This window comes from Dermacentor andersoni, chromosome 1, assembly GCF_023375885.2.
Source record: "Dermacentor andersoni chromosome 1, qqDerAnde1_hic_scaffold, whole genome shotgun sequence".
NCBI classification, from domain to species: Eukaryota; Metazoa; Arthropoda; class Arachnida; order Ixodida; family Ixodidae; genus Dermacentor; species Dermacentor andersoni.
The window spans coordinates 335,776,652-335,789,530 of NC_092814.1; the positions used below are offsets into that span (position 1 = coordinate 335,776,652).

A 12,879-nucleotide genomic window follows, 5' to 3' on the forward strand; every position below is an offset into this window, starting at 1 on the left:
AAGATAGGGGTTAAACATCCTCAAAACAAGTGCAAGTCTCAGGATTTCTACTGAGTAGGCATGTCTTCAATTTCACAATCATAACAGACAAATTTATCACCTAAAACATGTGGTTTGTCATGCACCGCCTCTTCAACTAACCCAATTGTACAAGTAGAATTCCACTATATATGATACACAATTTAAAAACTCAAATAAAAGAGACAGGTGGTATTTTGAATGCACTGTGTGAAGGCAGCTTAAATCTAACACCAAGAGATGTTACGATCATGTTAAGAGAAGAGTAAAAATTAAAGGATACTTAAGTTTAAAATTAAAAGATACTTTACTGACTGCATTTATCTTCACTTCCGTAAAGCTTTCGACACTGTCTCACAACACCTTCTTCCATTAAAAGTTAACACAACTTAACATCGACTCGAATGTGCTAAAATGGACTGAAAGTTTTCTAACCTCTCGCACCCAATTTGTTTCTGCTAGTGACTGCAATTCACCCGTTTCTTCTGTCACATCAGGAGCACCACAGGGCTCGCTCCTGGGACCATTGCTATTTCTTATTTTTATTAATGATTTGTCTAGCGAATTCTTCTAACCTATCAGATTATATGCTGATTACTGTGTTATTTACCATGAAATAGCCAACCCTGATGATAATGTCTTCCTTCAAACCAATATTAACAATGTCTCACATTCGTGTTCCAAATGCTTGACGTTGCTAAATATTAGTAAATGCAAGTCTATGAGAATATCAGGCTCAGGCAGCCTCTCGATCTTTGCCCATATGCTCTTAACAGTGTGTACTCCTAGATTCAGTTAACTCGTATAAATACCTTGGTATCCATATTACCAATAGCCTCTCATAAAAAATGCACACTGACTACGTAATTAATAACACTAATTGTAGCCTTAGTTTCATTTGCCGTAATTTCTCCTCTGCTCCGAGGTCTTTAAAACTAACTCTCTACAAAACTTCTATCAGGTCAAAACTTGAATATGACTCATGCATTTGGGATCCCTGTTCTACCCTATCTTCTTCCCTTCAATCAATTCAAAATCAATGTACCTGTCTTATTGTGCACAACTGTGCCCGCCATGCAAGCGTGTTATCAATCAAGCATTTTCTCAAACTACCTACCCAAGCAATTAGATGGAAAGGTGTCCGACTGTGCCTCTTTCATCAAATCTTCTATCATAGTCCAAAGCTAAATCGTGAGCTTGTTGCTGCCCCTACATACATTCCCTCCTGCATTGGTCACAGTCTGAGTGTCCATGTACCCAGGTGCCACACAAATCAGTGAACAAATTCCTTCATATCGAAGACTGCATCTGACTGGAACCACCTCCCCACCTACACCGCCAGCAATCCTGACGAGTCTTCATTCAAGACCACCATTTTTATGTCGTTCCAAGTGCTAACCACTCCTCTGCTAACACCCTAGTGGTGTACTGTGCATAGCATCAAGTTAAAAAGTCATGAAGAGTATGAATGCTACGCAAGAATAAATAAAACACACAGGCAGTTGAAGGGGCCGTGAACCACCCCTCGGGCTTGGTGAAATAACAATAGTCTGCGGGTAGCATACGCTGCTGTGAACATCTCAGCCAAGTTTTGCTGTCATACGAGGTGCCTGGAACTTACAAGCAGATCACGAAGTCACCTTTCTCTCAAACGCTCTCTTTTCAACAGAAGGTCCTGTCCTCCCTCTTTTCTGGACACTTCGTTTCATCATTGGACGCTTTATCTCATTATTCATTTAGACAGCCGCTATTGGCCGATAGCTGACAAAGCTGCAGTCAGCTACATGGCATATATACTGTGGTCGCCGTGGGGTGTCGCCACGAGTCCACTGGCTAAATGCATTGCGGCTTGCTGAGGACAACCGCATTTGGCTTATGTTTAGCGCATCGTAGGCACCAAAGGTGGAAGTCATGGCATCTACGTTTAGATCCAAAATTAAATATGAACTGCGCACCACGGTGACATTTAGAAGGCAGAGCTTTGTAGGCACACCCGCGCCGTAGCCTTCAGAGTGCAAGGCATTGAAGAAGGAATAGGAGCACAGCGGAGGCCGTGTTTGATTGCCGATAACTCCGCTTCTGCTGAACGCTTTGAAGTACTTTTTGCAGCAAAGTATTTATGAGATAGCCTATTATCACTTCGAATGCCTTTCTCCACTTCAATAAAAAGTGCTTCAGGGCCCCTTCAACCGAGCACTGTCACACAGTGCTCGTAACAATTTAAAAAACATCCATCACATCTAAGGATAATATAGCATGAAATACAGATACACAAGAATATAACAACAAAACAAGCCATATGGTCGAAACAAATTAGCTACAGTATGCCAGCATGCTCACACATAATGAAACTATCTTACTAACTTCATATATATGACGATCACATAAATACAGCCGACCTGTTAATTGCACCTTGTCAGGACCCGCAAAATAATTTCAAATTACCTGTTGTTCAAATTAAACAATGAGTTCGAAACTTGCAGACAAGGAAACTTCAAACAGACACTTATTAGTTTGAAAAAGCTTGCAATGACAGCCAGAACTCGTGCTCTGAAGTGGACGCTATACCAAATGCCTTAAAGGGACACTAGTAAAGATAAATATTAAGTCAATGTACACTGTTAAAATACCATTCCAGAAACCTCACAGTGCTTGTTTCCTGCCCAGAAAAGAGTTAGTTTAAGAGAAAATCGTGTCCGAAGGGTCCGCATACCTCTAGTGCAATTGAAATCACCTGCCTCCGAGCGGGAAGTCGCAATGTCATATGCACCATCACCACCCTTTACTTCCGTCGGTGAGTAAAACAGCACCCAACAGCCAGCACTATGGTTTTGTACACAAAACACAAAAGCGCAGCCAGAAACCGAGTCAAGACAGAGCCGACAGTGCGAAAGAGGAAAGGAAAGCACTCACCACATCATAAACAAAATCTTAGACGCTCGTCACAATGGGCTTTGTTCTCTGCTATTTGTAGTCTGTGAGTTTTCAGAGCCAGCAAAACCAGCACAGCACTACATGATAACAAAGCTACTGACACGTGAAAGTGCGGGCAGCGCAGAGTCGAACGAAAACGAAACCTTTAGACAATCTGCATCGTTGTCAAGGGTAACGCCAAAAAGCTTTTTTTCTAAGAATCAAATAGAAGTAGGTAAGTAGCATTCTCTTCCATCTTATAATGCAATGCAATGATCTGTTTATTAAGGGTGGTTGAGTACTAATGACAGAATTATAATGAGCAGTCGCTACGTCAGGCTAGTACTTGAATGTCTCGGTAGAGTCCCTAATTGTGCCCTACAGGCCAATTTCTCGCTCACTAAAGTGTTGTTTTCGATAATATTGATGCCTTAGATTTTTCTCTAGCATTAATCTATCACTTCAACCTGGCTTAATATTAGCCTTTAGTGTCCCTTTAAAGTCTTGACATAAATTGCAACACCTGGTCGGCACTGTCGTTGCACACAAATTGTCCAGACACCATCAGCAGCCTGAAAGGGATAATGGTTTGGAAGATATTTCCGACTAAAGAAAGCCACTTATAAACCTCTATATTCCGTTCCGGTTCATGGTTCACGCTTCCCCTTGGTTTATTTATCGTGCCATTATTGATCTCCCTCCTTCCCTCATCCATGCTGGATGGTTGATGGAGCTTGTATTTCCAATGTCGGAGGACCCGAGAGATACCGCAGTGGAGCCATCCAGATTAATTTTGACCACCTGGGGTTCCTTTACGTGCGCCCCAAGAGTGCATACTGCTCCCGTTGGAATGTGACTGCTGTCGCCAGGAGTCAAACGTGTGACCTCATGCTGAGCAGCATGGCGCCGTAGCCACTAAACCTACTACGAAGATCCTCTCTTCTGTGTTGTCCTCAAGTGTTCACCTGTGCTCCATTTGTGAAGCAATTCCTTCATTTATTTATTTTTCTTGTATTGAATGTGCACTGCTAGGAGTGTCGGTGGTGCATTCTCTGCAACTTTTAAGAGAAAATACCCCTGCTGGTATGTTTGACAGGATATGTTGCGCTTATAATCCACCCATCAGCAGCACTCCTTACTTTCTAGTCGTCTGACCTTTTGATACAATAATATTTGAAATAACTAGCTTATTGCTCCAAAGAAAAAAGTATGGGGACTTATAAAAATTTTTGAACGCACTCAATCAAACCAACAGGGTCAGTCAACTGATGTTGAATAAATGGAAGTTGACTGTACTGTGCAAGCCTTTGAATGTACTAGCAGCAACATCTGTCTCACAATCTCCCCACAATACTTTCATTCTTTGCCAAACCGACCTGCTTAAGTTACGGAGCAACAAATGAAATAACTAAACAAGCAAATGAGAATGCCAGCTTACTGGAATGGTAGGCTTGCTGTGCGTGAAGCGGGCCCCAGCGTCAAAGGCATCCGGGACGTGGTACACAGCCTGCTGCGACAGGCCCGGCTGCTGTGGGTACGAGGCCATTGGGTATGGTCCTGGAGCTGGCGCAGGGTATGGCTGGCCAGGAGCCGGATACAGCCGTGACGGGTGCTCCATGGGCTGTGCAGTCTGGCATGCGTTTGGAGCAGTTGGCGAGTAGGGTGGTGGAGGGTCATACGGCATGGCCCCTGGCACAGCCCCTGGCATGGCACCGGGCATGGGAGCCTAGATGAACGGCAACAATGAGGCAGAGAAATTAGAAAATGCGCTATGAGCATGCTGCCATCATCATTTTTTCTAGACGTCGATTAGATGATCTACTCTGCCCATCTACAGGGTTGCAGGCTTTTTGTTTTATTCCTGTGCCCTCGATAAAGCTGTATTGTGCATTGCTGTTCTGAAAGAAAGTTTAACTGACTTTAAGGTTAAATTGAACTTGCTGCACCATTTGTAAACAGATTTTAATGAACTGCTACGTCTTTCATGATGGTCAGGTGAGTTGATTTCAGCAGAGGATACAATCAGTGCAATAATTCGAAATTTGAGATGAAATGTAAATGAAAAGGAAAAAAAAAGGAACCTCTGAAAGGTTCACCTGAGCCACTGGACCAAGAAGTATCATACCAATTTCCAACAATGACAGTATGTTTTTCTATACACTCTATACCATACATTCTTTTGAAACAAGGCCCTCTTTCAACGAATTATCTTTCACAACAGAATTTACCCCATTCTTAGGGAGCGCTGCTGCTATGGCTTTTTAAAGAAATATGCGATATACTATCATCTTAAAGGGCCCTACACCAGATTTGGGAATTTCAAACAGACAAGTGCCATATGTAGATCATGTGCTGACAATCACGTCTGCAAAGAATCTGATTGCTACACAGCACACGAACAGCCGAAATTTCAAGCAGAAGACTGTACGCCCCTCTTCTCAAGGGAGCCCTGCCCATCCTGCTTGAGAATCAAGGTCACATGCATAAATGCCTTGAAAACAAATGCACTGCTAGCAGTGTCACTGATTATGGTACATGACTTCGTAAATCATTTAATGTAGAACGCACAAAACTGCCACTTAAGTGTGCTGCGCAGCAAAAAAAAAATGAAGAGAAGAAAAGGGACCTCGTATGCATGAACCCAATAGGCACGAGTTGAACGACTTGTCGAATTCGTCAAGGTTAACCTCACTGGCTTGAAGCTGAGATTTCATCCAGTGCTCCTACGGGGAGTGATAAGGGATATCGTACACATAGCCAGATGGCAGTGTCACTTCATGTCAATAAGTACCATAGACCTACATATAGTATAACTAACCATGCATGCATACTTAGATAATGAGTTAGATAATGAGTTAGCTATGACTTAGCCTTACCAATTCTGGAGGAAATGACCTTTGCATGGCTTTGGAAACTGCACGCATGCCGCCATGGTGCATAAATTTTATGATCACCAGCTGCTGAGATGCCTGCCAAACTTAGTGAAAGTGCCGATTTTTCATCTGTCAACTTAGTTCTGTGTATCTGTGCGGACCAACTGACCACCATCATCATAACATTTCGAAGGACTGCTGTTATAAAGCGGGCTGTTGCGCATGATATTACTGAGTAGGTTTCTCAATGTTGCCTGTGCAAGGTAAGTCATGATTGCCATCTAAACTTCTGCTCGAAGTGATGAGCAGCAAGTGATTTGCATGTGTTGATGCATATCAAAAGTTAAGCCGACTGGCAAGGTTTGCAGAATTGAAATATTTTGCAGTCGCATTAGTGTTCTATATTGTTACAACCACACAAAGCCAACAAACAAGAAAGCCAAGGAAAACTTTGAGGAAATTAACTTATCTTAACTGAAATGTAGAGATAGTAAGGTAAAGGTAAATGAAAGCAAAGAGAAAGTCAAATTCCTGTCAATTGAAGCTGAGCCCAAATTTTCTACACTTGCAATGTTCTACCACCTGAGCTACAATGGAGGCTGCCTGCCCATCCACTTTCTTGGCCCTTTGTGTTATGTTTATTAAATTTAGACCAGGGAGGGTTAGCCAGCACCATTCATGGTCATGGCAGTGGATGTGGAACATGCCTTTTTCAACTGCACGCTTCATGCAGAGCACAAATGAACAAACATAGACTAAACAAGGTACAGACAATATCTGGAGTACCTGTCTACACGACTCAGTTTTCCTTGAAGTCAATTGCTATGTTGTATGGCTGCTGTTGGATCTCTGTATATGTTATGTTTGCTTAATGCTCTTGCACTTCATAGCATAGTTTCATATTATTTTGCGCTTAGTATCCTCTATTGCTCTAGTGCAGCTCCCAGAATCTGATCACTGGCTAGAAATAAGTAACAAATGGGTACATACAAACCATTGAGAGGATAAGTAACTTAATTGTGTGCCCTTTCTTGTATCAAAGCCCAAACAAATAGCAGAACGTCAGCTTTTTTGATTAGAGTATCACAGAGAAAAATTATTCTAATTGTTGAAATATCTGAGAATAAAACAGTGAAATGATTCACTGTATTCTATGTTCCATGGATTGTTTGTTTAGGTGATTACAAAGTAAAGACTGCCTATTGTAAGTGCAAACTCCACGCAAGTGATCTTGCGCGCAACAGCGACAAGCAAAGCGACGGCGATGGCTGTCGTGTTCGCTCGTCGCCTACGAGTCGTACTCCATGTGAGTAAAGACTGAGCGATGACTTCCCAGTGTTGCTAGTATGAGGGCAGCAAATACGCGCCGAACCTGGCATGATGCTTGCTTTATTAATTTAAGCAGATTTGTTTTACTGTAAGGAGCACTATAAAATATTTTTGAAAGTCCTGCAGTAGGTTCCTATCTTTGCATGTATAAAAAGTTAGTTGTTTGCCCATTCTGTGTGACAATCAGTAGTACTTCACTGATGTACATCCAGTTCCGGCTTCACGCTATTGGCTAGTCACTCATAGCACTTGTGGGCGATGAGCGACGAAGTCTAGATTTCCAGAACTGAGCGATCGAGCGACGCCCCGTTTTGTCACCAAAAGCTGTTGCACACAATATCACTCTCATGGAGTTTGGGCTTTACAGTATTAACTAAGGCACCTTGCAGTGAATGGTTGGGGTTTTCTATCATGCCAGAAGACGCTATTGCATGCTCCAAGGGAGGAAAAGTGACAATGGTGTCAGACAACTCCTGTAAGCTATACTAAAAACAGTAAAAATAAAACCTAATAATGGCAGGTTTCGCACGAAGGGTGAAGCAGTGAAGGTGATAGCAAGGCTTAGCATTGCGCTGAAACTCCTTTGACAGTGTTTAACAATGTGCGGAGGAGGCACAATGCAGCATGTGAGGCTACTGCTGGCGTTATAAAGAACGCTGCCACTGGGGTTGCAGGTGTCCCACCTCGTTGTTGCAACGAACTGAGACAAAAAAGAAAGTAGTCTGTGCATGTAGCTTGAAGTGTACTGTCCCTTTCATTCAGATTACTGCATGTGCCGCAGTGTTGTATGCACACAGCTGCTCAGCAGGAACTCGAGTGTCTGTGTGCACAACTTTCATGCCAGCTGTGGAAAGCAGAACACTGCCATGGCTCCACTGTTGAGGTGACTGCATGGAGCACGAGGGTGCATCCACTCGGTTTCATTGTTTCTGCAGCCGAATGCACTGTGTATCTCTAAAAAAAACCTTCTAGCCCTTTATGCACAGGCCGTACATGAGCGGTTGATACCAAACAGCAGGACGATGGGAGCATACCTCGAGTGTGGATATAATTGCTATTGCAATAAAATGATTGTAGAATGAGGTAAAACTAGAAAGATTTGTGGTATTTTATGAAGCGTGCTTTTAATAATACAATGAGACGCTATTTCCAGGGCAAGAAAATTTTCTTGCCCGGGTAGTTCTTAGTACAGGTCATCAGTGAGGGAAGACAATAGAGAGTTATAGAATAGGGGCCCCGAACGTTTTGGGGCCCCAAAGAAATAGCGTCGAAGCTACTGCGCATGCGCCAGATGCAAACTGCGTTTGGGTTTTGCATTGGAAACGCTATTTCTCCGATTTAGTGGGAGCCCAAATAGCGTCCCCAAAAGTTTTGCATCGGCAAACATGACGGCACCCACCGAAGCGACGGCTCTAACCTAGCACAAAACTGGGTTCGATTCGTGGTAATGCGTGAAGTTTGCAAGATAGGAGGAGTGACTGCGATTATCGCTTTCTCTCAACTAGCGTGTGTTATGAAGATTGATTCATTAGACGCCGCTGATTCCAAATTCGATTGTGCATTTTATGGTTCGTAGGCCTAAGCTTGGCTGATGAAGGCACGTAAAGTTGGTTTGCTCAAAACTAAGTGCAACTAATTGTTTGTTGCTTACAGAATAACCTCTAAATTGTAATTAAACGCAAATATATGCAAGTCAAAATTACTATTCCTATCATAAAATGGTATACTTTATTTAATTATTTCTAATAGCTTTTCTTTGACGCCGTAGTGGCGCTGTCAGCGCAAGACGCTATTCGCAAACAGAAATCCCTATTCTAAAGCTCTTCACTCCTGCGTGCCCCAACGCTAACACCCGCAAACCTCTTTGGGGCCCCAAACTATTGGGGCCCCTATTCTAAAGCTCTCTAATAAGATGTGCATAGGCATGATCCAGAGGTGTGCGCTGGTGTCCCTGTACACGCACCCTGAGAGAATAACAGACACACCACCGGTTGATGGTCACATGAGCATCCCTTTTGAAACAGGCTGTGGTGGCACACACCACCAAGCTTGTTTGTTTAACCTTTGTGGAGAGTCTACATATTTAAAAACATACTCAGGACATCCTGAGGATGTTGCTGGGTCGTCTGGGAAGGTAGTTTTGTTAACCTCTCTGGTGTAGAGTAATTCCAGAGCAAATGCGCTGGTTGGAAACCTGATTCTCTTCTATTTCTTTTTTTTAGAATGCAAGTTTTTTACAAGGTCTAGAGAAGTGGACTCCCAAAATGTTTTAGGCAAAAATATTTTTAGGACATATGAATTTCACGAAACAACAGGAAACCAGGTCTGTGGGAAAACACTGCAGAAATTAAATGCTGCACATATTGGTGCAAGACTTGCATTCTTGTGATGATGGGACATTGTCCTTTCAGCAAGCATTTTCATACAATTTTTTTTTCTTCTTTTAATGCAGTTAAATATAGCCAAATTATAGTGTTTCTGAGAAATTATTCACAAACAGTGGTGGTGCAAAAAAACATGAAACTACTTTTAAAGAACTGTCCCTAATGCGTACTATCTGCTATAATTTTACTCGCACCTACACATCGGCTCTAAGAAACAATCCTGAATTTAGAAAAAAAAAAAAAAAGCCATTCCGGCCTATAGATGTTCAGACATTGGGTGGTCGACGAAAAAAAAAATGCGCCGAAAATCGGGCATTACAGGGACGGATATGATAACTTTCAGTAATAAAATTTTATTAAAAGCAATCCGTTTTAACCGAAATTGAACAGTTTTTATTTTAACCTGCGCCCCACCCCCACCACAGTCGACTTCCTCGCATAGCATATCTTGGCGCGAAAGGCAAGCCTGGAGGATGACGCGCACACGCAGGCAGGCAGCGGCGTAGCCCGAAATTTCTTTCGGGGGCGGTCCACACGCACTCTGAATCTGCCAGCATTGTCTCCGCGATCATAACGCAACCAGAGCGGTGCGGCGCTTCGCCGCTGCGGGAATCCCGCGGAGTTTGTTCAGCATCGCGCTAATTTCTGTCTCTATGTGATCGCGCGCTTGTGCGCAGCGGGCGTTGCGAAACGCCGCGCTCCGAGGCAAACATGCGCGCGCCTTTCCATGTCACGCGCGCCGTTGTCGCAGATCGAGAACAAAGCAAAAAATAAAAAAGGAAAATAAACGAAAACGGAGCGTGTGGCGGGGCAATCTCCGGGCGAGCATGCATGAGCCTTTTTTTTTATGACACATATATGACGTCTCTGCGAATGTTAGGCGAACGAAAACAGCATATCCTCTATATGTGGATGGATCAACCCCCCCCCCCCCCCCCCTTTGCGTACGTACCTGTGTGAGAGAGAGCGAAATCATATGACAGGGCCCACTGGCTCTGCGTTGCTCAGGCAAAAATATTTCCACGCATACCGTTTTTTGATCGGCTAAAATCATGTTCATCAAATTTTCGAGAAAAACACGAGTGTACTTTATTTTTCGACAGTCGCCTGCAGTCACCATGACACGCCCCAGTCACCATGACACGCTCTCATAAACAGTCACAAGTACTATTCTAGGGACCATACAATTACACATGCACGCGCGATTTCCGTGTTTCCTCCTCACCTCTCACTTACAGCATTTATACACTACCGTTTATTGCAAGTGCACATAACTCGGCAGAGAGTCAAAGCGCGCGCGCACGCACGCACGCACGCACACACACACAATCCAGTAAGTTGTTTCTCAGAACTCTCAGAAAACGGGATAAGTTATCGGCATCCGTCTAGCCGTCTCAAGAGGTTCACGAATAAACTATGGTGGCCCTCTAGCCACCGTAACCAAACTTTGCGGGAAAGCACCTCGGTATTTCCAAGATCGTTCAACCACCAAAAATAACGCAGCTGGAGTAGTTCACGTAGGGTGCCTCCTGGCTCGGTTTAATGCGCATATTCATAAAGCTAAATATTTATTATCATCCACCGATCACAATCGGCAGATCCCGGCAATAACGCGGGCGGAGCGCGAAAAGTGCACTTTCAGTGCGCATGCACAGCTGATACGCTGGCGTTTGTTCTCAATCTAACGCACCATAGCAGCAGAGGGTTAAACATAAAAAAAAATGCCTAATGACATCTTCGAGAGGTCATTTCGGAGCGTTCCAGAGGTTCGTGTGGTCGATAAGGGCGCTCCGACTAGATTCGGTTAGTTCTTTCGGATCGCTGGAATCCGACTTTGGGCGCCCAGAAATGCTCCTCCCACCGACGCCGCCGGAGAGACCTGGCCGCTTTCCGATCACGCGAGCTTCCGCCCGCGCTTTTGCCGGTGCTCAACTCTGGCGTTTCGGTGGTTTCGTAATTGTGCCGTCGCGCGTTGTGCGGACCACGCCGATGATGGCGGAGCGGCAACGTTTGCACTCGTTAGCGCAGCACCTCCAGTTCTTTTTGGTCGAGAGGCAAGCAGGATCAGCACCTCAGCATATATATATATATAGTGTTGAAAACTTGCTGCACTGGCACCGTCTTGCAAGCGACGGCCATTGAAGTGGTCGCTTTCGTAGCCCACTATTGTTCGCGAGGCTTGCGCTCTCGCTCGTCGTGGCGCTACGTGATGCGGCGGCATTCAGTCGGGCATCTCACCAAAAGTTCCCCTCGGTCCCTTCTCTCTCCCCGCTCCGACTCGGACCTGGAGCCCCTTGCGGTCCGACTCGGAGGACCGGATCGACCACCCGATTTTACCGCAAGTTTCTAGAAAAAAATTTTTAAAAATACCTTGAGCCGAAGTTTCACGAGGTTGCTTGTCAGAGCGCTGTCTCACGAGACTGTCTTTCATGAAGTCTAACTGGGCTGCACAATAATCACGACAGCTGTTCACAAACTCCGGCATAAAAAAAAAATGTTCGCGATTTTTGAAATTTAGACTGGATTGTGATACGCCGCATAAAGCATTCTGCCCCATTCGCCACGGCAGTCAGTCGAACCCGCGACCACGTACTCGGCAGGACAACGCCATAACCACGGATGACAACTTCAGTCTTGCCAGCACAAACCTATAGACACGCGTGTGATACTTCCCGATTACATTTTTACGATGAAGAGACGTCCTTGCGGAGAAACTATAAGGTGCGATATTTCAGTGACAGCGTGTGGCTGCCCGCAACCTCCTCGCCGCCTCTCGTCACCTTGAAGGCGACCGACTCGCCAAGGACAGGAATACGAGTGCACTACAAGTTCGACGTAATAGTCCTGGAGAAGCAAGCGGCGCTCCCCTATTCTGAACGCGAAAAAGGGCGGCCGCTTATAGGTACAACAAAAATATGCGTAACGTGATTAGTTGTGCACGATAGCCATCAGTTTCCTTTTTTTTTTTTTTTTGCTCGTCGGATGTACGCCTAGTGGAGCGGAACATGGGTATATACATAGGCGGGAGTTCTAGCCAGTGAATCGGCAAGCCGTCAGCAGCAGACGCCGGCAAAACCACTTCGCCGATGCAGATATCAGTCATAGCGGAATGAGACAGCACTCGAAACATTTTTCTTTTCCCCTTATTTTTGATCATTCTCTCCGGACTAATCTTCTTGCGAAGCCTAGCGGCATGTTTCGGGCACTGGACAACGGCGTGACCCCTGCTTTGCAAAGAATCCTATTGTGATGGTTTCAGGCTATCGTTGCCTATGCCTTTTTGAAGAGTTCTGCCTTCATATTTTTCGTTGTCGAGTTCCGCCAGAAAACCTCGACAAACTACGGCAAACAGGTCCAACCTA

The 12,879-nt window shown here is 44.5% G+C and overlaps 1 protein-coding gene across 2 annotated transcripts in view; it reads right to left on the minus strand.

The window, feature by feature from the left end:
• The window catches only part of LOC126516470 (DAZ-associated protein 2-like), an 84,953-nt gene that overhangs the window by 13,410 nt on the left and 58,664 nt on the right, over positions 1–12,879 (minus strand). For both annotated transcript variants that reach the window (XM_055064069.1, XM_050166598.3), the window contains one exon: positions 4,370–4,657. In XM_055064069.1, the coding sequence (XP_054920044.1) occupies positions 4,370–4,657 (288 nt within the window). The remainder of the gene's footprint in view (positions 1–4,369; positions 4,658–12,879) is intronic.